This window comes from Lemur catta, chromosome 7 (assembly GCF_020740605.2).
Source record: "Lemur catta isolate mLemCat1 chromosome 7, mLemCat1.pri, whole genome shotgun sequence".
Lineage (NCBI taxonomy): Eukaryota > Metazoa > Chordata > Mammalia > Primates > Lemuridae > Lemur > Lemur catta.
This window is the reverse complement of record NC_059134.1, coordinates 104,649,410-104,671,813: the sequence shown is the minus strand read 5'-3', so window position 1 is coordinate 104,671,813 and position 22,404 is coordinate 104,649,410. Positions and strand designations below refer to the sequence as shown.

At 62.2% G+C, this 22,404-nt stretch overlaps 4 protein-coding genes across 7 annotated transcripts; all 4 read right to left on the bottom strand.

Annotated features, from left to right (window-relative positions):
• Positions 1–61: 61 nt before the first annotated feature.
• Positions 62–4,183, bottom strand: LOC123642831 (double C2-like domain-containing protein gamma). The gene is made up of 11 exons (XM_045558310.1): positions 3,825–4,183; positions 3,327–3,691; positions 3,098–3,177; positions 2,951–3,022; positions 2,633–2,742; positions 2,416–2,551; positions 2,231–2,284; positions 841–989; positions 661–742; positions 455–551; positions 62–380 (listed from the first exon to the last, which is right to left on the bottom strand). The coding sequence occupies exons 2-11, from the start codon at positions 3,613–3,615 to the stop codon at positions 250–252; spliced, it is 1,200 nt and encodes a 399-aa protein (XP_045414266.1). The 5' UTR covers positions 3,616–3,691; positions 3,825–4,183; the 3' UTR covers positions 62–249.
• Positions 4,184–5,069: 886 nt separating this feature from the next.
• NUDT8 (nudix hydrolase 8) lies at positions 5,070–6,949 on the bottom strand. The gene is made up of 4 exons (XM_045558309.1): positions 6,741–6,949; positions 5,925–6,057; positions 5,480–5,557; positions 5,070–5,384 (listed from the first exon to the last, which is right to left on the bottom strand). Exons 1-4 carry the CDS (start codon positions 6,932–6,934, stop codon positions 5,157–5,159), a joined length of 633 nt encoding a protein of 210 aa, XP_045414265.1. The 5' UTR covers positions 6,935–6,949; the 3' UTR covers positions 5,070–5,156.
• A 1,551-nt stretch (positions 6,950–8,500) lies between these two features.
• TBX10 (T-box transcription factor 10) lies at positions 8,501–14,767 on the bottom strand. Its single transcript, XM_045558308.1, has 8 exons — positions 14,707–14,767; positions 11,976–12,243; positions 11,801–11,902; positions 11,213–11,384; positions 9,852–10,007; positions 9,535–9,602; positions 9,255–9,349; positions 8,501–8,801 (listed from the first exon to the last, which is right to left on the bottom strand). The coding sequence occupies exons 1-8, from the start codon at positions 14,711–14,713 to the stop codon at positions 8,512–8,514; spliced, it is 1,158 nt and encodes a 385-aa protein (XP_045414264.1). The 5' UTR covers positions 14,714–14,767; the 3' UTR covers positions 8,501–8,511.
• A 2,888-nt stretch (positions 14,768–17,655) lies between these two features.
• ACY3 (aminoacylase 3) lies at positions 17,656–22,404 on the bottom strand. 4 transcript variants are annotated; one of them, XM_045558305.1, is made up of 8 exons: positions 22,309–22,404; positions 21,990–22,078; positions 21,492–21,774; positions 20,448–20,643; positions 20,080–20,173; positions 19,806–19,913; positions 19,545–19,654; positions 17,656–18,044 (listed from the first exon to the last, which is right to left on the bottom strand). In XM_045558305.1, the coding sequence occupies exons 3-8, from the start codon at positions 21,725–21,727 to the stop codon at positions 17,829–17,831; spliced, it is 960 nt and encodes a 319-aa protein (XP_045414261.1). In that variant the 5' UTR covers positions 21,728–21,774; positions 21,990–22,078; positions 22,309–22,404; the 3' UTR covers positions 17,656–17,828. The 4 variants fall into 4 exon arrangements, with proteins under 4 accessions (XP_045414261.1, XP_045414262.1, XP_045414263.1 ...); XM_045558306.1 differs by having other exon boundaries at positions 21,990–22,073; XM_045558307.1 differs by lacking the exon at positions 21,990–22,078.

Genomic DNA, 22,404 nt, shown 5'->3' with positions numbered 1-22,404 from the left:
GGTGGGAGGGAGAGAACGGGGCGCAGTCTGGCGGTGGCCAGAGAGGAGACAGGCTCTCGTCTGGCTTGAAGAACATGTTTATTTAAGCTTCGTGATTTGGGGTGGGGTGAATGTGAAAGAGGGGAGACAGGAAACACCCGTTTGTCTGGGGGCTGGGCACAGTGGGTGAAGCAGCCCCAGGCTGTACCAGCTCTGTAGGGACAGTGTGGGCAGCTGTGGGGGAGGGGCAGCAAGCAGGGCCCAGCCAGGCTAGTCACTAAACTGGAGGGGCTTGCCGTCCAGTGGGTGCCACAGCTCCAGCCGGCAGTCGCTGTGGCCCAGGCACTCGCGCCAATGTCGCAGGCACTCCCCACTGGCACGGCTGCCCAGCTGCACCCCACCTGCCATGGGGGGTAGGTCAGGAGCTACCAGAAGCCCACTGGGCTCCCACCCTAGCTCCCTGTGTTCCACTCACCAATGAAGTCGTTGGCTGTGCCCAGGTCATAGTCCCACACAGACACCAGCAGCGTCTTCTGGGCCAGCTCCTCCCGTGGGCCTGCGTAGAAGAATTCCTGCAGGGAAAGGGGCAGAGGGGCAGGAAGGAGGAGGCTTGGGGTCCCCCACAGCTTAGGAAACAGATGCAGGCAGGAGGAGGCTCAGCAAGTCAAGGCCCTGGCTCACCTCGTTGAACTCAGGGTTCAGGGTCTTCTTCCGAACGCTGGTCTTATATTTGGATTTCTTCCCCACGTTTGGATGCAGGAAACTGATTGGGACGGATGGGCGCATTAGGTGTGGCCCCAGAGAGGCGAGGAACTGCCACCTTGGCCTACTGCCTGCCCGGCCACCCCTGCTCACACTCACAGGCGGACGAAGGGATCCGAGTAGCCGTTGGCATCCATGGGGGCCAGGTGGGCGCAGCGCAGCACACCCACCAGCAGGCCACCCCGCTGAGAGCTGTAGCACAGTGACAGCAGGATGCGCCCGCGTTCCTCACCAGCCACCTCTACCTCCTGCAGATGTAGGCTGTGGTCAGCCAACAGCCAGCCCGAGCCCACCCCCACCAGCGTCCAGGCTCCGGATGGCAAAGCTCAGCTTGGCTGCAGTGATATCAGAGGCCAATGATTTAACTTGCCGATATAGCCCCTGGCCTGGCACCCTGGAAGGGACCTTCCCTCGTGGGTCAGCTGGACCCTCCAGGACCTGAGAAGGGGAGGGGCTTGCTCAGGCCATGTGACTGGTCAGTTCAGCATGTCTTTGTCATGAAGGGGAAGGAAACTGAGGGTCTTCAACAGGCCAGGAGCTTCCTAAGTGGCCTCCCACCAGGTGCCATAACCACCCCTGCAGGGCCAGCCTTACCGCGGAAGCAGCTCCGGGAGGCCGTTCTCCACCCAGGGATAAACAGGTCTCTTCAACCTCAGAGCCCAAATCAGTCTGGGGACCAGACTTGGAATGTCCTTTGCCACACTCTGGGCCCCAGGTGCCCCCAAACAATTCAGGGAGGAGGCCAGGAAAGAATGTGCTTCCTCCCACCTTTAGTGTAGAATCCAACTTGCAGAGAGCCCAGGCACCCTGCCCACAGTCAGTTCTCAGGAACACAGGTGCGCGCTGAGCCCCTGCCACATGCTGTGGTGCCGTTGTGCATGGGGTCTAGGACAGGAGGTGGGCATTGCAGGGTGCTCAGGGGTGTCTGCTGGGCAAAGTGGCCTGCCTATGCCACCTCAGCGGGGCCTCCCCTACCTGGGCTTAGCTGATGGGCAGCTGCAGCAACTTGTGGCTCCACTAGGGGGCAGGGTGCCTGGCCATTCAGAGAGGAGCACGTGGGGGACCCTGCCCTCAGCCCGCAGGTGCCCCTCTCCTACTGGGCCACAGGGGGTCTGGCGAGGTCTTTGGTCTCCAGTGGTGCCACCCACACTGATCCCGGGACAGATCTCGCAGCCAAGGAGCCCCATCCCATCTGTCCTCTCTTTGACCTTGCCCAGCCTTCCCACCTCGGGCCTCGGACAAACCACCAGTTTCAGCCTCTGCCTCAAGGTTGCTCGAGTCTCAGCCCTGGCAAGGGAGTTACCCTCACTCTGCCCAGCCATCGGGGGCCTGGCTGTTCCCCCGGCCTAGGAGAGAGGTGGCCTCAAGTTCCTCCAAGCCCTCCTGGACCTGGACCCTGCCCAGCCACCTATGCCCCGGCCTGATCCACTTCAGCCTGGGACGCCCCAGGCCTGCCCCCATCCCTGCTCAGCCCAGCTGTCCTACCCACCTCCTCATACAGGGACATGCCACGGGCTGTGTCCAGGCTCTTGGGTCTCTTGGTCTGAAAGAGCAGAGGGCCCGGTCACCTTGGCCAGGCGCTGCCCAGACCCCTCTCCTGCTCCTCCCCTCCCCAGCACCCCCCTCAGGGTTCCTGGCCCCTGCAGCCCCACTCTGTGCCCCAGCCCCACTCACCAGCCTCCGCTTCTCCAGACAGATGTCAAAGCTCCTGGCTCGGTTGGGCACCAGCTTCCTCAGGGGCACCCGCAGCTCCCCCAGGGGAGGCGCCCGCCGCCGTCGCCGCAGCCGTGGGTCCTCGCACACACACAGCCTGGTGGCCACCCAGGTCAGACCTGGCTGGGCAAGCCCCATCCCCCGCCCCACCCCTTGGTGGCCCAGGCCCCATCCTCACCGCAGGGTCTTGCGTGCAGCATCCTGGGGGGTGAAGCCGTGATAGGTGAGTGTCTCCTCCCAGACAGGTCCCCTCGTGCCCCGAACGGTGCGTGTCCGAAGCTGGCTGGCCTGGGGGCCAGGCAGGGGGGTCAGGGGCTCCTAGGGCTCAGACACCCACCCTGCTCCCCCTGCCCTGCCTCCCTAATAGGGCCTCCGTTTGCACATCCTGGCCACTGGGACCCAGGCCTTGGGGGAGGGGACAAGCAGGGCCAGGAGGCTGCTCCAGGCTGGGCACGTGGCCGAAGGGCAGCAATGGGGGCCTAGGGCTTGCCCTCACCTTGCTGGCCCCTGGCAGCAGATTGGCTTTGACATAGGTGTCCATGGAGCCCGAGGCCGGTGGCTTGAGGCCCTGGAGACAGACACTGGATGTGGGATGGCCTTTGGCCCAGCCCTCTGTCCCAGGGACCCCCAACCCCATCCTCACCTTGGCACGATGAGCCGTGCAGTGCAGGGCGCTGTTGTCCGCATCAAAAAGAAGCGTGAACTCCAGGGTGCCCAGGGCAGCTAAGGGCAGGTGGCAGGCAGGGTCACCTCCTGCCTCAGTTCAACCTGCCCCCTCCTGCCTTGCCCCACCACAGCTGGATGCCAGGGATGCCCTCGTCCAGTCCTGGCTGGGCTGAGCTCGGGTCACCCCTGTCCTGGCCCCCACTCACTGCTGTTGTCTGAGTCCCCCTCTGGCTCCGGGTCAGGCTGCAGCTGGAGTGTGGAGCTGATGGCGGCAGCTGCTGTGGCTCGAAGGTTCGGGGTGCGCAGGGCATGCTCGGCAAAGGGGTAGAAGTGCGGGAAGTAGTCGGAAATCAGGTGGATGGGCCGGATGGGGCCTGGGCTCACATCGATGGCCATGTGCTCCTGCATGCTGACCCGGGGGGGCCGCCGCCTGCCCGCTGCCACTGTGCCCGCCATGGGGGCCTGGGCATGGGGCAGGGGCTCAGAGGCATGCATCGGGACTCTCGATGGGGGCGGCACGCCCGGTCTCTGAGCCAGGACCAAGAGGCATCACTGATTGCACCCAGGGGACCTGAGGACAGAGGGCAAGGTCAAGGGGCAGGGTTGGGGGTCTGGCCCTGAGCACTGGAGCAGGGCTTGGGGGGTCGAGGCAGGTTTGGGGGGGGACCCGGTGTGTCCAGGGTCAGCCCAGTTGGGCTCCTTACCCTCTGAGAGCTACTGTGCAGGCTTGGGTGGCTGCAGAGGCTGCAGTGGTGCCGGAGTGCGCCTGGGCAGCAGAGCCGGTGACTGAGGTAACGTGTGAGGAGTGAACCCTCCCGGGGCCCTTGCCCAGTGCTGGGCTTGGCCTCCCTCCTTCCCCTGCCCCTTCACACATTGTCACAGGGAGTTATTTTTACCACCCTCATGTGGCCCTGCTTCCAGGTGAGGCTGCATGGCCAAAGGTGACAAAGGGTGGAGGGGAAGCGATACAGAGGAGGAGGGGGAAGGTGAGCAGGGCGAGGCCATGGGGAGGGGGCTGTAATCTAGTCCCCGGGCAGAGGCCAGCTGCAGCTTTGAAACCACAAATCAGATCACTTTCATCCCCCCACCGCCCCCTCCTCCCACCCATAAATAGGAATAAAATCCTAATCCATTGGTGAGGCACGTGCCTTTGTCTCCTCACCAAGGAGTGTCCCCTTGGCACTTCAGGGTGCCCTTGTGTGGTGCCCCCCACCATCACATTGCTCCTCCTGGCTTCCTTGATGCCCCAGCCCCGCCTGGCCGCTCCTGCACACCTGTGGTTTCTAGGTCACCAGGCGACTTGGCTGGTTCCAACTGCCCAACATTCCTGCTCTCTTCCCCGAGCTTCCTTCCTGTTCTTTTTTTATTTTTAATTGACAAGTAATAACTGTAGATATTTATAAGTCACAACGTGATGCTTTGACATGTGGACACACTGCAGAAAGATTAGACCAAGCTAATTAGCATATCCATCACCTCACCCACTTACCCACTTTTTTATGGTAAGAATGTTTAAAACCTACTCTTTAAGAGACTTTGCAATATACACTATTACTAGCTACGGTGGCCATGCTGTGTGATAGGTCACTAAAGCTTATTCCTCCTGTCTAACTGGAAGTTTGTGCCCATGAGCCACCCCTCCCCTTTCCCCACTCCCAACCCGCCCCCCAGCCTCTGGCAACCACCATTCTACTGTTTCTCTAAGTTGAACATTTTAAGATTCCATGTAAAAGTAACAACATGTGGTATTTGTCTTTCTGTGCCCAGTTTATTTCACTGAGCATAATGTCCATGTTTATCCATGTTGTCAAAAATGACAGAATTTCCTTCTTTTGAAGGCTGTATAGTACTCCATTGTGTGTGTCCACCACATTTTCTTTATCCTTTCATCCGGGACAGGCACTTAGGCTGCCTCCATCTCTCGGCTACTGTGAGTAATGCTGCAGTGAGCACGAGAGCGCAGGCCTTTATTCAATCTTAGAGTGGAGCTGGCCCAGCAGGGTGGAGGCAGAGACTGGGCTGCTTAGGGGCAGCCCTCAGCTCCTGCGCAGTTCGGGGATGGCCGTGCGGGGCTGGTAGGTGCCAGGTGCCAGCAGCTGCAGGGCGAGCTCGGTGATGACAGCCGTGAGCCCCCAGACCCGGTGTGGTCCATGCAGGAAGACAGGGAGAGTGTAGCTGAACTGGCCGCCCCGGCAGAAGTGAGTGTAGCCCTGATTCTGCGTCTGCAGCAGGTGGGCCACCGGCAGCACAAACACCTCATCCACCTGTGGGCAGGAGGCAGAGAGAAGGTGGCCAAAGGATGGCCGCTGCTGCCTCCCACCACGGGACAGTCTGGCGCCCCTATTGTCCCCCCACTCACCTCCTCAGGGTTGGGCCTGAGGCTCCGGAGATCCAGTGGGCCCACACCAGCAATCACTGGCACCACGGTGGCCTTTTGCTGGGGAGGGGGACAGGCAGTCAGGGAGGCATAGAATCTAAAATCTCCCACTTGTCATTCTAGCCCCAGCTCAATCCCTGCGTACCTCATGAAGCCTTCCCCAACCCTCATCCAGCAAGCTGAGCAGAGCTGGCTCACCTCTTCACCCTGGGCCATGTCCATCTCAAGACCACAGCCTCCTCTGTCCCCTCCCCCAGGGGGTATGGGGATAGTACAAGTGACTGCCAGGCACGTACCTGGCACTCCTCCACACTTTTTGCCTGTGGGAGTCCATGACCCCTCTCCTTGACCCTGGGGTCTGGGATCAGCCCAGGCGAGCACAGACTGAGTGAATGGGGTGGGGTGGCCTCAGGGCCAGGTGGCTCACCGTGTCATACACAGGCCTCAGCGTGCCCCACACCTGCTCCTCAGGCACGGCCAGGCCCAGCTCCTCCCGGGTCTCCCGCAGGGCTGTGTGCACCACATCCGGGTCAGCCGCCTCACACTTGCCGCCTGGGAAACTGAACAGGCACAGGGAGTCTGGTCCTTGGGCTTGTGAGGCCACTGCTTGGTGGGGTGTGGATGTCAGTAGTGGCAGGGGCCAGTGACCCACGTAGGCATCCTCTGCCTCTGCCCCTAGTTTGCTGTGAGGCCTGGGCAAGCTACATGATCCCTGGAGGCCAGTTTACCCCACTGAGCGATGGGGCAAGGGACAGAGGCCCTGGGCACCCCAGGATAGGATATGAGGGTCAGGCAGCAGGGACAGGAAGATCCTGGAGCTCAGACACCCAAATTTTGCCTATGGTGGCCCCAGCGACGCTGATATTGACCCTAGGGTGTCCTTGATTCCCGCAGGGGCAAGGCCAGGGCCGGAGGTCAGCTGGCCCGCCCCGCGTGCGTCCTCGGCTCCGGCCCAACTCTGTCCACACTCGCAGGCAGGGGCCGAGTCCTGCCTTCTTAGAGAGGGGACACCTTTCCGAGGAGTCCCGGCCAGAAGTGGTGCGCACCAGGACGCGCCTTGAGGGGCGTGGAGGGAAACGGGTCCGGCGCCTCCCCGCAGCCCGAGAGCCACAGGGTCTCCCCAGGCCTATTTTGCAGAGGCGGAAACTGAGGCTCGGAGAGGCTGGGCGCCTCGCCCAGGGTCCCTGCCGTCTCCGGGGTTCGGCGTCCTCCGGCTGAAGGACGGAGTTCACGGCCGCTGTACCTTACGTCCCCCTTGTGTCTCCCGGCCAGGCGGCTGGACCGCAGCGTGTAGAGCAGCGCTGGGACCCCGCGCACGGAACAGAGCGGCACGAGCACCGCGGCTGACGCGGGCCGCGCGCGGAGCCGGGCCGTGGCCCCCGCCAGCAGCTGCCGGCAGCGCCGCTCGCCCTCCGCCGACAGGTAGTCGGGCGACATGTCCGGGACACCGCGGGCGCCCAGCGGCCAGGAAGGGGAGGGGCAGCGCGCTCGCCCCCGGGCCGAGGGCGGAGCCTGCCCGGCAGGACACGCGCCGTGGGCGGGGTCCGCTTGAAGCGGGGTTCCGGTGGGACGGAAAGCGGCCCTCGGGAGAGAGGGCGGGGCCCTCGGGAGAGGGGGCGGGGCCCCACGTGAGGGGGCGGGGGGGGCTGCGCGGGAGCCAGAGCCAGCGTTACTGTGAGATGGCAGTGGGGTGGGGGCCACCTTGGAAGCAATCGAGAACTCTGGGGCTTGTTCTCGGGGACCCGGACCACAGCTTCAGCTCCTCGGGACGCCCGAGAGGCGCCGCCCGGGGGCGTGGCCGGAAGGGGCGTGCGAGAAAGGGGCGTGCCCAGCGGGCTGGGTTTCCGGCGGGGCGGGGCCTGCTGGGAAGGTGGTTGGAGCCGAGCGGGCGAATGTGTCCCCGGGCTCGGGCGGCGAAGCGCCCGGTGACCCGACTCTGCCGTTCTGACCACCGGGCTCGGGCATTGGGGTGTCTGGCGGTTGACGCCCCGCCAGGCGCCCATCCTCCTCCCGCCCGTGTCAGTCCCTTCCCTGAGGGGCTCACAGGAATTGCTTCAGGACGTGCAGAGTCGGGGTCCCACCGGCGCGCCCCCTCCTGAAGGCCGAGGTCGGCCTTCCCTCCCGGCCCTCCCTCCGCGCCCTCTCTCCTGGTTCCGCTGGGTGGCGCGCGTCGCCCCCGTCTTGTCCTCCCGCAGGCTCCATCGGACCGACTCCAGCCCCAGGCCTTTGGCCTCCTTTTCCGCGGTCCAGAGCTCTCCCCTCCCTCAAATCATGATCAGATTCCAAAGTCCCTCCCCTCCCCGTCCCTACGTTGGCCCCTGTGGTCACTACTTATCGTGGTTCTGCACCCCTCTGTGGACCCTGGCCATTCAGGACCAGATGACTCAGCCTTGCACACAACACTCAAATATGGCAGCTACGCTGTGTGACTTTGAACAGGTCCTGTGCCTCTCTGTGCAGCAGTTTTGGTCCTCATCTGGACACACAAAGCAGGGAGCAGGACCCCAGTCCCCTTCACAGGTTAAATGCAGCCCTGCCACTTGGCTGATGTCACTACCTTTTACCATCACGTGCGCTCACAGGGATGTGGACAGCACCAGACAGAACTTTGAGACGCCTACAGGGCTGATGGGACTGTCTCTGGTCTGGAGTTCCTGAGGCCGCCCCCTGACCCCTGAGGACAGAAGTGCTCTGACCACTCATGCCAAATGGTTTAATGTGTAGGGAAGTAAAGCAGAGTTTGGGGGAATCACCCCCAAGGCAGAGGGCACAGCATTAATGGTTTCTGGGGTTGGGGTGTAGGAGGCCTGGTTCCAAGCCTGGCATGGTCCCAGCCTTGCTGTGACTCTGGGCAGGTGCCTCCCTCTCTGGGTTTCCACCTACCCTGTTTTCCTTGGGAGAGGAGGGTCCACTGGGGAGTGGTGGGGGGGTGTCTCTGCAGAGGTGGGGCTGGAGTGGGTGGGGCAGAGGCCAATTCACACACGGGTCCCTGCAGGGTAGGATGGCTTCCACCATCACTGAGAGTCTTGGCCAGGCCCCAGGCACACAGTGGTGGGGGCCGGGAGCCCCAGCCCAGCTGGGAAGGACAGGCCTCCTTCTTCCCTGTTAGCCTGGATGCTGGGGAGGGGGTATGGTGCTGGTCGGGCCCTTGGGGTGCCCAGGTGTCTTGGGGCTCCAGGGTACAGGTCCTGGTAGTTAAGGGGCCTGTAGGTAGCCGGGGCCAGCAGGGCCTCAGGTGGGGGCAGCAGCTGATGGTGGAGCTGGGCAGGGGTCCTGGAGGTAGAGGCTGAAGCCCTGTTGGGGCCTGACAGGGGAAGTGGTCTGAGTGGACCCCAGGCCGCCCCTCACATCCTGAGCCCTCATCCCAGACCTGCCCTGTCCCCTTCCCTGCTCCTCCTATCCCAAGCTGCCTACTTCCCAGCCTTTGCCCTTGTCTCCCTCTGCCTTACCCACTTTCTCCCTCTGTCCAAACCCTTCCTAGTCACCCAAGGCCCAGCTAAGGAGTCATCTCCTCTAGGAAGCCCTCCTGGCACTGCCTACCTCTGCTCTCAGCACCTTGTCCCTACCCTGTTCTCTCTGCTCTGGGCCCCACGTTGTCTTAGGAATCTCTGTCACCCCCTCTGTGTCCACACAGGTAGCCAGTGGGTTTGCTGAGCTCGCCGAAGGCCCTTCCTGGATGCCCTGTGGCCCTATCCCCTTGCTTCCTGCCCACAGTGTGGGCCTTAGTCCCACTATGTCTGCAGACCTGGGGCCTTACCTTTCTCCCTCTCTGGGGCGCCCTTCAGGAGACAGGGACTGAGGCTGCTGTGACTCCGGGCTGGGACACCAAGCAGGGGCCGCGGGGCTACAGGCCTGCAAATGGGCCGATCAGGAATGGGATGGGGGCCAGGGGAAGAACCCAGGCCAGGGATCATGGGCAGAGCCAGATGGTGGGCCATACAGGTTGACACAAGGGTCAGGAGCTGGGGCCTTAGGAGATGCCTGGGGGTGGGGGCGGGGGCGGGCAGCTGGGCAGAGCGTCAGGGGCCAGACAGTACCAGGAGTCCAGGTCATTCTCTCGAAAGCCCTTGGCAAAAGGGTTGCTGGCGATTTTCAGCTGGGTGATCTACAGAGGAGAAAGTGCCGTTATGGGTTGGCTCTGAGCCAGGCTCAGCCACCATGTCCTCCTGGGACCCCCCAGTCGGGAGGCCTTAGAGCCCAGGCCCTTGGCCCAGGAACTGTGGAGCCGCTGGGTGGGCAGGCAGGGGAGTGACCGTGGGCAGATGCCGGGGCAGAGAGGAGAGGCCCCACTGCTCAGTCTCCACCCCGTGACGTGGGCTGGCAGCTGGTGCATCACGAGCTGGGGCCGACCCACCCGGTGGTTCTGATACGCGGTCACGGCTGTGAACTGTGTCTCGGTGAAGATGAAGGACTTGAAGTTCTCCTGGGCATAGCGCTCACTGTCCTTGCGTGGGTCCACGAAGACCACATGGAAACGGGGCTGGTAGCGGTGCATGGAGTTGAGAATGATCTGTGGGGGGCACAGGGTGGGTGTGCAGGGTGCGGCGGCGGCAGCAGGCTCTCTGGGGCCGCAGCCCTTCTCTCCCGGCAGAGGCTGCCCTGGGCCTGCCACCCTCTTCCTTTCATGGCAGTGTGGACCTGGACTTGGGAGGCTACAGTTCTGTGTCCAGGGCCCCTCTGTGTTTGAGCATCCTTGCCGCTTCGCCTTCTCTCGCACCCCCACCCCAACTGTCAGCTTTCCCTTTGGAACTATCCAGAATCAAACTACCTCTGCCACCCTGCTGTCTCCATGCCGGCCAGCCACTGTCCTGTCACCTGATTTCCTCAGTCGCCTCCTGGCTGGCCTCCCTGCCTCCACCGTGCCCCTCTGTGCCTGCTCCACACAGCTGCCCAGCAGGCCGCACCAGGTAGCCCCTGCTCCGGACCCTCCCGTGGCTCCCGGCTGCACGGTTAAAGCCAGAGTCCCGGCCACCGCCACTGGCCCTGCACAATCAGCCCGGCCACCTCCAGGTGCTCTGCCCCCACCCCACTTCCCCTCCTCGCTCCACACCAGCCACACGGGAAGGCTCCTAGCAGCTCCCCTAACTGGCCCAACATTCTCTGGCCTTGGGGACTTTGCACTTGCTGTCCCCTCTGGCTGGAACAGCTCCCCCTCTGACATACATAGGCTCCCACACACACAGGTCTGTTCAGATGTCACCTCATCAGCTTCCTGAGCTCCCTGAAAGGAACAGCCACCCTCTGTCTCGCCCCTTCCCTACTTCCGTTTTCTCTTTGGCATCTGTCACTGTCTGAGACCCAGTATACAGCGTCTTCTGGGTTCTGGTTCTGGGCTTACCATCTGCCCCTACCCGGGATGTGAACCCTAGGAGGGCAGGGATCTTTGACCAATGTCAACAGCGCTGTGTTCCGGCACCCACAACGGGCCTGGCCCATGCTGGGCATTCCATACATTGTCTTCCCTCTCCTCGGGGAGGACAATATCTGCTGAAACATCCCCCCCCCCCCCCCCACCGGCTGGACAGCCCTCTCTGTGTCCAGCCCCAGCCAGGTGAGCTTGGCCCCAGCCTTGGCCATCAGCAGAGGGCAGAGGTGCCGAGCACCGAGGCCACTGGGCACCGCGGCCCAGCCTGCCCTGGCTCCAGGCTTCCTCACAATCAGGCCCCAGTGCCCCTGGCCTGGCCCAGCCCCTCCCCAATGCAGCCCGGGCCTCACGTGGCCGTTGTCATCCAGCAGGTTGTTGGTCAGTTTGAGCTTGTCGAAGGACACTATCTGGCGCATCCACTGGGCACCCTTGGCTGGTGAGTCGGGGTGGAAGTGCACACGGCCGGGCGTGGCCGGGTCCGCCTTGCCTGCCACCAGCCAGGCCGAGCTGTGGAAGGCGTACCTGGGGAGCAGAATGAGGTGGCGAGGGGTACCCACCCTGGAGCCAAGCCTGAGCAAGATGGGGAGTGAAGGGGCCGTCGCTGACTCCACCACTGTCCCCCTGGCCTAGTGGATGTCGTGCAGATGAGGAACTCGAGGCTCAGAGAATACTGTCGGGCCCTGTGATCCCAGTGGCTGCATCTGGCTGGTGGGCGTCAGGATGATCCCTGCTTCCCCGGGCTGGACCACCCCACCTGCCCAGGCAGCCCATGTAAGGCTGTGGGCTGCCCTGAGCTGGGCTCCCTCCTCTCGTCAGGCTATGGCCCCGGGCCGGCCCTCCCTGGCATTCCTCAGCCGGGTACTGCCTGGAGCACAGTAGGGTCTGATTCCTGGGCTCAGCACCTTGAGTCTGAGCCTGCTGCCCCGCCAGTGCCTGACCTGTATCTCTTGTCGTCGAGCGGGATGAAGTCCATGAGCAGGGCATAGTCGGCCAGCGTGTCCATGCCTAGGATCTTCACCTGGAAGGTGGGGAACATCCTCCTGCGGGAGGGGGGCGCTCAGCCACCGGGACACAGCCCCAGCCCTGGCCCCGCCCTGTTCCCACTGCTCACACCTGCCCGCCTTGGTGACGATCATTTCTGTGCCCAGCTGGTTGAACTCCTCCCACAGAGGCCTCATCTCCAGCTGAACCGTCACATTGGACACACGTGGGTTCTTGGGGCCCTGCCCAGCGGGCTCGGTCACGGCATGGGCCCCAGTGGAGCTGGCACAAGGGCCTGATGGGAACGGCGTCCCCAGTGAGGGCTCCCAGCTGGGGCTGGTCATGGGTAGGGTGCAGGCGTCTGAGGGTGCAAGCACGCCAAGGCCGGCAGACAGGAAGGCTGGGGAGAGATGACAAAAGTGTGGGCCCCTGACCACCTCACCCACCCCTACTCATCATCCAGCCAGTTCTTGTCCTTCAGGCTGCCCCCCCCCCGTGCCTCCTCCTCCAGGAAGCCCTCCCTGACTGCCAGCCCTGTGTTCCGGTAGTACCCCAGCCCTCAGCATTACTCCATGAGGCAAATACTTGCTTAAAGTCTTTTTCCCAGCAAGTTCCTTGAGGGTGGAGACAGGGCCTGTCTTGCTCCCCAGAGAATTTTTGAGCCATCCTGTGGCTGTGTGGCCTGGAGCAAATTGTTTCACCTCCCAGAGCCTCAGTTTCCATATCTGTCACAGGGGTTCTTAATCCCTGCCTCACAGGACCGACGTGAGGATTAGTGACAACACACACGGGGTCAGGTACACAGTGGGCCCTTCCTAAACAACACTTGCTCTAGATGACACACATGAGATGGAGTGGGCTGGGGGTCCGTGGAGACCCTGCTGCCGGTGCGGTTAAGGAGAGCTGAGCTGAGAGGAGCCCCTGTCAACCACAAATCATGCCCCCCGACCTTGAGAACCTGCCCAGACCCTGCCTGCCATTCTCACACCTTGTTCTCTGGTCTCTACTCTTTTCTACAGACCTGTCTTTTGATCCTGGTACAAGCCTTGGCCAAAACCTTTGCCATCCTCTACCCTCTGGTTAAAAAAAAAAAATCCTAACCACAGTGAGATACCATTTTTCACGGATTAGGACGGCGATTAGAAAGGAAAAGATGCTGGAATCACAGCGTTGGTGAGGACGTGGGAACCGGAGCCCTGTGCATTGCAGGTGGGGTGTAGACGGAGCAGCACCGTGGCAGATAGCACGGTGGTTCCTCAAAGCACGAGAAATAGAAACACTGTGTGATCCTGCAACTCCACAGCTGAGTCTACACCCAAAAGAATGGAAAGCAGGAACCTAACAGATATTTGTACACCGTGTTCGCAGCGGCATATTCGCAATAGCACAAGGTGGACTCGATAGAGGACATTATGCTAAGTGAAACGAGCCAGACACAAGGACAACACTGTGATTCCGCCAGGTACCCAGAGAGGTCAGATTCAGAGAGACGATGCTGAATGGTGGCTGCCAGGCGCGGGGGAGGAGGACAGGGAGAGTTGTTTAATGGGGACAGAGTGTCAGTTTCGAGAGATGCCAAAAGTTCTAGAGATGGATGGTGTTGATGGTTGCACAACCGTGTGAAAGTACTTAATTCACTTAAAAATGGTTAGGATGGTGTATTCTATGCTGTGTATTAATATATTTTACCACAATTAGAAATTTTAAAATGGAAAAAAATTCTGAAAAACAGAACTATTATTTTATAGCAGCCGCATCAGGGGTGGAGGATGTGGAACTTGCAAGCCACGGGGCCAGGAGTCGGGGGACAAGGTTTCATTTCCAGCAGTGCCACCAGCCAGTAGCTGTGGGCGTTTCCATGACTGCAGAAGTGTGGGATCCCCTGGCCGGTGCTGGGAGACGGACGAATGGACACCCAGGAGGCGGGAGGAGACCCCTGGGGGGCTAGAGCACCTAACGTGCTGCCAGATGGACATGCCTGGCCGGAGCTGGCACTCAGTAGGCGCCTGGTGAGAGGGTGGAGCCCAGGGCCTGTGGCCGTGTCCTCAGCAGTGCTGGGACCCACGTGTGAGAAGTGGCACCTCACTACAGCCCCTGGGACGCTGTAGTCTGGAGTGGGAGGGTCTCTCTGAGAGGGATGAGCCACATCAGGTCTGAGGACCCTAGGGCAGGATGGACAGAAGGGCCGATGTCCCCCACCACCTGGGGCCAGGCCATCAGAGGGACAACTGCTCGTCACTCAGCCGCCCCACTGGGGCAGGTACAACGGCAGCCAATGCCAGCCCCCAGCCAATGCCAGCCCTGGCTGTCCTGACAGCCAATGCCAGCCCCCAGGGTCCATGGTGATGGGTCCCAAGCGCAGGGGCTCGTGGCTTCACTGGGCCTGGGGGCTTTGTAGGTGGCCGCTGGCTCTGAAGTCTTTTCTGGCCCACCCCTCAGCATTTTCAGGAACTCTGGGTAGGGGACTGTCCTCTGCTCAGTCCCTCGGGGTGCGGAGATGACAATTCCCCAGAGGCACGGAGTGTCAGGTCTGGAAGGGAGTCAGGGCTTCCAGTCGAGCCCCCCACTCTGATGTTGCAGGGGCTGAGGCCCAGAGAGTGTGCCACAGGCACACGGCCACGCATGGCTGAGGCCCTCCTCTCCCAGGAACGGCTTGTCCCCCCCTCTCGGCAGCCCCACAATTGCACCTGGGTGGCTGTGAGTCCCTCAGCCCTGCCCTCACGGGATCTGCCGCCTCAGCCTGGGGCGCCCCCGCCCTACCCTCTGCCCAGGGCCTGGGTCAGTGGGGCTTCCTTGGTTCCTGCCCCGCCCTGCCCACCCAGAGACCTGAGCCCACCTGTAAGGCCACCCGGGCTGCTCGTACCTGCCATGGGAACAGACAGGATGTCTGGCTCCCGGAGAAACGGGGCTCAGCTGGGGCTGGGCTGTGGCTGCCGCCCCAGGGCCCCCACTTGCTGGGAGGGTGGCTGCCTCTCCTGGCGTCCTGGTCCACTCAGCACAGCAGGTCAGCCCTGAGGCCTCACGCGGTCCCCAGGCTCTTGGCAGGATTGTCCTTGCCTCCTTGATCACCCTCCATCCACGTCCCCACGTTGTGGTTTTCCCACTTGAGCGGGACACTTGGTCTCCGCAGGTGAGATGATGGCTCTGGCGCGTGCAGGGCCCCTTCTCCAAGCCACTGTCAGACTGTGCTGTCCGAGGTCACCAGCTGGGCTTGCCCAGCTCTGGGGCGGGCGCTGCGCGGGAGGAGGGCAGGTGGGAAGGTTCTGACGTTGCAAAGCAACTTCCCCTCCCTCCTCATCCTCCCTCCGCAGGTCCCCCTCTCCCTAGCCAAGAGCCCCCAGCCGTTCCTGATCAATGGGCCCAGGCGTGGGGGTGGGGCCCATCTTGGAGACAGAGACGGCTGGGGGTCCGCGGGGGCTGGGCCCACGGTGCCTTTGGGACTTTGGGAGGCAGCAGTGGTGGCATCAGATCCAGGGCTAAATGGCGGAGGCCGTGCCCTCCCACCAGGACTCAGACCCCTGACCTGGGGCGGCCGCCGGCGGCAGCTAGTGTGAAGCTGTCCAGGGCGTCGGAGCAGGAAACACGGGCGGGCGGCAGTGAATGGTGTCGGAGCGGCCGGAAGCCCGGGTGTTCCTGACAGCTGGACCCGATGAGCCTTGCAACGACACTGGCAGGTGTCTACAGTCTCTGTGCCTCAGTTTCCTCAGCTGGCTTAAGTGCATAATCTCTTCTGCCTGGGATGGCCTAGTCCAGCCCCGCCTGGAGCTGCGGGCGGAAGCTCCGAGGCTGGCCCAGGTCGGAGGTGGGTGTCGGCTCTGCTGGGGGCCTGTCCATTCTCACCAGCCCCACGGGCACGGGGCCGGGCATGCAGAGGACGTGGCGATCGCTGGTCAGGAAGGCACAGGGGGTGGGCTCCCCCTCAGCTGCTGCCACTCCTTCGCTGAGAATGCCCTTGGCCGTCTGACCCTTCCCAAATGGCCCTGAGTGGGTCATCTGGCTGGAATACCGCAGGTCAGCCCCGTCTGGGAGGGAGCACCCCAGGCCAGAGCACCCAGGCATACTTTATAATTTAATACTTTATTTAAATAAATTTTAAAATTATAGGAGAAACCACAAGGCCAGCTGGGCCACTCCACACCTCCTCCAGAGTCCTGTGCTGGGGACACTGGGTTGGAAGGGGCTCTGATCCCTAAAAGGGGGTGTGGGGGCTGACGGTGGGAGGGGCTGCTTGTCTCTGAGTGTGATGGTCCAGGCCCTCCTGGCGCCTCCTGCTGGGGGCCGACCTTCTCCTCCCTGCAGCTCTGGGATGCCCGTGGCTCAGTCCCCTACGTCCCAGACTGCAGCCTGCAGAGCTGGCTGGGAGCCCACAGGGAGAGGGTGGGCTGGCCCCAGGGCCTTGCAAAGGGAAGAGGGCCGACCCCTGGCACAGACGCACACCCAGCTGTGTGGGGAAAGGCTGCCATCAGCTCTGAGTCCGAGATGGAGGGTCCCAGCGGCTCCGAGGGGCCACCCGGTGAGATACAGCCGGGCCCCCCGTCCCGGGACTCACAGTGTGGTGGGTGGGAAAGGAAGAGGTGCTGGAGGGGCTTGGGGGATCCGTACCAGCCTTGGTGGCTCCCCCTCAGCCGAGACACCCAGGGGCGGGCCAGCCTGGAGTTCTGTTGGGTCCGGACACGTGTGTGTGTGTGTGTGTGTGTGTGTGTGTGTGTGTGTGTGTGTGTGTGATGGGAAACACACACATGCACACGAGCACACGGACACAACAATCCACACACACCCACATGCACTCGGAAGCCTGCAGACCTGTCACCACAGAGGTGTACACACACACAAGCCCCTGTGCACAGGGACTCGCCACACGGACACAGCAGGGATAGACACACACACCCCTGCCCCACGCACAGGCCCGCCCCCTGCACCCCTCCCTGTTGGTCTGCCCTTCCTGCCCCTCATCCATCTTGCCTGCCAGCCTGTCCCTGGTGCCCCATATCCTTCACACCTTCTCATCTCACTGCTCAATACCAGGAGGCCGTGTGGCAGCCATGGCCGCGGGGAGATGGATGGGCCAGGCGGGGGTGTCAGGGTCCAGGGAGTGATGTCTCGAGAGGAGGGGGCTCTGGGCCCCGGCTGTCCGGCCAAAGCCTGCCAGGTTCAGGCAGGTGTGGGCAGTGTGAGGCTGCGGCCCGGCCCTGCCTAGTTTGTCGTGCTGTGAACACCGGGCAGGTACCTGAGTCAGGACTGAGGGGACCCCAGCAGGTTCCTCCCCTAATGCCAATGTGGGGCGTCCTGGGGGTGGTGGAGGCGGTGGACAGGACCTGCAGCTCCCCAGTGAGACCTTCCTCTGTCCCAACCCAAGGCAGCTCCTCCCTGCATCTCTGAGCCGGGCAGTTGTCCTGGCTGGGGAGAGCCTTGGCCAGCGGCAGCCCCGAGCCCTGACTCCCCTGAGCCACCAGGGCAGCAGGCACAACTGCAGACGCCTGCGTGGGCTGTGCACCCGCCACACACGGACCCCCTCAGCACACCGAGGTCCTGAGGCTCTCAGAAACACATGAGTGTGGGAAAATGCACGCGTACACACACACACACACACACCCCAAAGAACACACGGACAGGCACATGGGTTGGGGGCCTCCTCTGGGTTGTGCCCTCCTCTGAAAGCCCCCCTGCCAGCTCCAGGACAGTCCTCGTCCACACCGCCAGCCCCAGGACACGCAGCATGTCTAAGCCGCACTGGCCAGACCTGCCCAGACCCTGCGGTAACACCTCTCTTCCTCCATTCGCTCCCCCACAGAGAGGGGCCACGCAGGGAAGGGAACACCAACCACGGACTGTATTATCCACTTTACAGGATGGGAAACTGACGCCTGCGGTTAGGGGGCCTGGCAGGGGCACAGCATGTGGCAAAAGGGGCCCCTGGGCTTGGAGCCTTGCCTGGGGACCCACTGTTCAGATGGGAAGGCTGAGGCTGGGCAGGTGTGGCTTGGGTTAGGGAACTGGGGTGGGGGTGGGGGTCAGCGAGGGCAGGGCGGGCACAGAGAACGTGAGCTTCTCCGCCTGGATGAAGGCAATGCCCTTTTCATAGTAGGCGGCCTCATTAATGAACACGGGGGACATGGTGGACTCCCCTTCATAGAGCACATCCTCGCCACTGAACATCTGGAAGATGGGAGCACCGGGCTGCAGCGGCTCAAAGTCTCGGTCCTGGGAAGACAGCCAAAGGCCAAGGTTGCTGGGGCCGACCTCTACCCTGACCCCAGCTCAGCACCCACGAGATGCCCCTCACTCAGGGCCTCTCCCCGTCACCCGTCACCTCCTTGATCCACGTGTTGGGGGCTGGTGAGATACCAGCCTGCTCTGTGTTTAGAAATGGAAACACCAGTCACCTTGGAAAGATGTTTGTCATTGTGGGAGTGGAGCCTACAGTTATGGGCGCAGGTATTAAAGCCTCGGTTCAAATCTTTGCTAACATGTGACCTTGAGCAAGTCACTTAACCTCTCTGTTCCTCAGCTTTCTCATCTGTAAAATGGGGATTATAATATTTCCTCCTATCATGCTGAGGCTTCAATTAAATGGGTTAATTGTAATTAAAACAGTATCTGGCATACAGTAAGTACAATAAAATACTTTATTTAAATAATTTTTTTTTTTTTTTGAGACAGAGTCTCACTTTGTTGCCCAGGCTAGAGTGAGTGCCGTGGCGTCAGCCTAGCTCACAGCAACCTCAAACTCCTGGGCTTAAGCAATCCTTCTGCCTCAGCCTCCCGAGTAGCTGGGACTACAGGCATGCGCCACCATGCCCAGCTAATTTTTTCTATATATATTTTTAGTTGGCCAGATAATTTCTTTCTATTTTTTTAGTAGAGATGGGGTCTCGCTCAGGCTGGTCTCGAACTCCTGACCTCGAGCGATCCACCCGCCTCGGCCTCCCAGAGTGCTAGGATTACAGGCGTGAGCCACCGCGCCCAGCCTATTTAAATAAATTTTAAAATTATAGGAGAAACGATCCAAAATTACTTATTACTTCAGATCAGCAAGGTAGATGGGCAGGGCTGGCTTAAGACCCTCTAGCCCTTAATACTGAAAGGATGGTGGTGCTCCCTCCACCATAATGTCAAGTAAGATAACGCCCCAAAATAAAACTGCAGGGAACAAAGGCCACGGGACTGCACGAGACTGTACCCAACAGCGACCTCATGTGGCAACAAACAGAGCAGCTGCCAGTGGGCCGCCAGTTCTCCCCAGCCACTCATCCCCAGGTAGGAAAGCAGGATTGCCCCATCCTGGAGCATTCAGGAAGGGAAGGCCTGGAGAGAGAGACACCCGCCAACCTGCTGACAGGCGTGAGGAGGCTCGTGGAATCAATTGGAAAACAGGGAGAGAGCCCTGTATTTGCACCTGCAAGCGGGTAAACTGGGTCATGACTGGTCCACATCCCTCCCTCCCTCTGCCTTCTGCAGCCAGGGGGAGGCTGCCCTCCACAGGAGCCGCCAGGGGCTGAGTGTGGGGGCTTCAGGGAGAGCAGTGGGGGCAGGGCAGGGGTGGCGGACGGAGCCCAGTCTCCTGTCCCGCTCCTGAACCTGAGATGCTGGTGACCCTGTGGGAGGCTTAGTTCCTCTGGGACTCAGTTTTCCCTGGCACCCCCCCAGGGCTGTGGCCCCGGAAATCTGCAGCCGCCCCCCTCCCCCGACACACACACACACCTGCAGCTGAGGATGCACCGTGCCTGCCAGGTCCCCGTCCTTGGTGCGCGGGAAGTCCACGGTGCCCGCAATCCTGTAGGCTTCCACCTCAAAGGCAGGAAAGGCCATGCCTGCGCGGGAGGCTGGGTGTGTGAGCCCGTCCCTCCCGCCAGGCTGGCGGGCAGAGTGGGCTGTGGGGCCACGTGGGCCTGGCGCCCTGGCCCCTGAGCCAGGTGGGCTGTTCTCTGGACCTCAGTTTCCCGCAGATCCCCCGGCTCTCACCCTGATTGAAGAGCTCGATGAAGTCCAGAGCTACGGCCACCAGGGTCCTCATCCGGGAGAAAATGTCGGCCCGCAGCACGCCCTGAGGCTGGGGGCCCAGCTCCAGGCCTGGGGACCCGGAGGGTAGGGGTGAGGCAGGCGCCCAGGACAGTTGCCAGGCCGCAGACCTTAGGGCCCTCCGCAGAGAGCACCCAGCCCCGGACCCTGGCCCCGCCCCCAGACCCTGGGCCCACCCCTTCCGTCCCCTGGCTCCGCCCACTCCCCGGCCGCCCACCTATTCCGTTCTTAGCCACCGAGTGCACGGCGTAGCTCTCCTCCCCCGCCTGTTGGTACAGGAAGACCCGGCAGGACAGCTCCGGGTTCTGCAGCTGAGGGTGGGAGGGGCGTTAGGACCCTAGGCCTACTTGGGAGGGGAAACTGAGGCATTGTCGGGGAGCATGGAGGAAGCACAGGGCACCACCCGCCTGGCCTGGTCTGTCCTCTGACTGGGGGCGGGGGTTCTAGGGGCCTGGAGGACTGGAGCCCAGGGGAAGCTAGGCCCAGGGAAAAGGGGCCAAGCAGAGGGGCACCATCCCCTCTGACCCCTTCCCCGCCTCCCTCTCTCTGCCCTCTGGGGGCTGTGTGCTGGGGGGCTGGGGCCACCTGCAGGTGGTGGCACAGGTGCATGGCAAAGACGTTGTGGGCGTTATCGGCGATGAGGCAGGTGCCCATGTTGGCCGTGGTGTTGTGCAGATCAAGGATGAAGTCGAAGGCCTGGCCCGAGGCTTTGGGCCCCAATAACTGGTTTAGCTCTCGGGCTCTTGTCACCTCGTATGGGTCATCTGGAGTGGCCCTCGTACTGCAGGGACAGGAATGGGGGATACGGGTCCCCCACAGTCCCAGTCAGCCCAGTGGTTTAACGGCAGGAGGCCCTGCAGGAAACACTCAGAGCAGCGCAAGGGAAAGCCTGGCTGTGCTCACTGCTGTTTGTGGCCCTCACTGGCTCCCCACTTCCCCATGAAGTCCAAGCCTCTCCCACTCTCACTCCAGCCGCTCTCACTCCACCCACACTGCCCGAGCACCATGCTGGTCTCACCCCTAGGCCTTTGCTCTTCCTGGGCCTTGCACTGGAAACTCCTCACCTCTCTTCACCTGGCTAGCTTTTACTCACCCTTTGGGGATTGGCTGAGACACCACCTCCTCCAGGAAGCCTTCCCTGACTGCTCTTGGCCAGGTTCCATGCTTTGTTTATCCCCCACCCCTGCATTGAACCTCCTGGGTTGTGGTTGCTGGGCTCTTCGTCTGTCTCCCCAGTAAGCTGAGGCCAACACCTTGGTCTTGCTCCCCATTCTGTCACCGAACTGACCAGAGCCTGGCCTGGAGGTGGGGCTCAGTGAATATCCCTTGGAGGAAGGCGTGAACAGCAGCTGGGGCACAGGACAGATGAGCAGCCTCCGGGGCTGATCTGAGGGAAGCTCTGGGTCTGGGGAACCCAGAGAAGGGCCTGCCCCAGCCTATGGTCAGGAAGGGCTTTCTGGAGGAGGTGACATGGATCTGGGTTTCTCTGAACTGTCAGTGCCTGGGCATCACGAGCAGAGGGGCAGCAGAAGCGAAGGTGGGGGAGTGCCCTGTGAGTGGCTGGAGGGGCAGTTTCTGGTAGGGACCCTGCTGAACTGCCTGGGCCAGCCGGGTGGCGAGGGCTCTCACGTGAGGAAGGTACTGGTGAAGGTGCGGTTGAGGTCGCGGTCCATGTAGCGGCGGCAGGCGGCTGCGGCTGCGGGGTTGGCCAGCACGGGCGTGGCAGAGAAGCTGGGTCTCTGCAGGTCCCCCGGGGCCTGCAGCCAGTGCCTGGCCAGGTAGACGCCGGACATCTCATTGCCATGGGTGCCCCCAGTCACAGCCACGCGGCGCAGGGGCTCCCGGGGCACAGGCAGCGAGCACATCCTGGTGCAGGCTGGAGCACCTGGTGGGTGGGCACACCTAGAAGACCCTGGCACAGACACAGGGACCAGTGCTCAGAGCCGGGATGGTGGTGGTGAGCTCCCTGGGATCTAAGGAGTCCAAGCCACGCAGGGCAGCTGCCTGTCACAAGGTGCAGCCAGACAGTGGTGTCAGCTGTGTCCCACCCGCACCTGCAGCGGCCCAGCTCAAGGGCACCCTCGGGAGGTTTCTCCCACCTAGCACCTGAAGTCCCTCCATTAGCACCTTCCTCTGAGGGTGAGCGCTGCCCTCCCGGCCTTCCTCTGCGGAGTCGGTGTTCCTGCTCCTTTTGAGAGAAGTTTCTTTCTCCTAAGCTGAGAAGAGGGGCCCAGACACTGGGGAGATGGATGCACCGGGGCGCATCCCTGCAGGAAGGGGAACACGCTCCTGCTTCAGGGACAGGGACACTGAGGCCCCACATGGGAGTGGAGAGTGTCATAGGAATTAGCTGTGGAGAGTCTGGTTCCAGGCGACCCCTGCGCCCTCCTGTCCCTCCCACTGGCCCCACTGAGCTGGCACAGGGGCCTTATGGAGAGGTGCTTACCTGCCGATCCGGGCCGCCGGGGCTGGAGTGCCCAGCTCCTAGACGGGCGGGTATTTATGGGCCTGGAGCTCCCTGGGCAGGAAGCGTTTGTGTCGA

Coding starts and splice junctions, on each gene's coding strand:
- NUDT8 (XM_045558309.1), bottom strand. CDS start 6,934: ATGTCGCCCGACTACCTGTCGGCGGAGGGCGAGCGGCGCTGCCGGCAG. Junction 6,058..6,740: donor AGACACAAGGGGGACGTAAG/GTACAGCGGCCG, acceptor GTGCCTGTTCAG/TTTCCCAGGCGGCAAGTGTG. Junction 5,558..5,924: donor TGAGGCCTGTGTATGACACG/GTGAGCCACCTG, acceptor CCCCCTCCCCAG/CAAAAGGCCACCGTGGTGCC.
- LOC123642831 (XM_045558310.1), bottom strand. CDS start 3,615: ATGCATGCCTCTGAGCCCCTGCCCCATGCCCAGGCCCCCATGGCGGGC. Junction 3,178..3,326: donor GGGGGACTCAGACAACAGCA/GTGAGTGGGGGC, acceptor ACCTGCCCTTAG/CTGCCCTGGGCACCCTGGAG. Junction 990..2,230: donor GCATGTCCCTGTATGAGGAG/GTGGGTAGGACA, acceptor CTACATCTGCAG/GAGGTAGAGGTGGCTGGTGA.
- ACY3 (XM_045558304.1), bottom strand. CDS start 22,203: ATGACACTCTCCACTCCCATGTGGGGCCTCAGTGTCCCTGTCCCTGAA. Junction 19,914..20,079: donor GGTGGCTAAGAACGGAATAG/GTGGGCGGCCGG, acceptor CCGGGTCCCCAG/GCCTGGAGCTGGGCCCCCAG. Junction 18,045..19,544: donor CGGTGCATCCTCAGCTGCAG/GTGTGTGTGTGT, acceptor CTGTCTTCCCAG/GACCGAGACTTTGAGCCGCT.
- TBX10 (XM_045558308.1), bottom strand. Junction 11,385..11,800: donor CTCGACGACAAGAGATACAG/GTCAGGCACTGG, acceptor TCTGCTCCCCAG/GTACGCCTTCCACAGCTCGG. Junction 9,603..9,851: donor CCGCGTATCAGAACCACCGG/GTGGGTCGGCCC, acceptor TCTCCTCTGTAG/ATCACCCAGCTGAAAATCGC.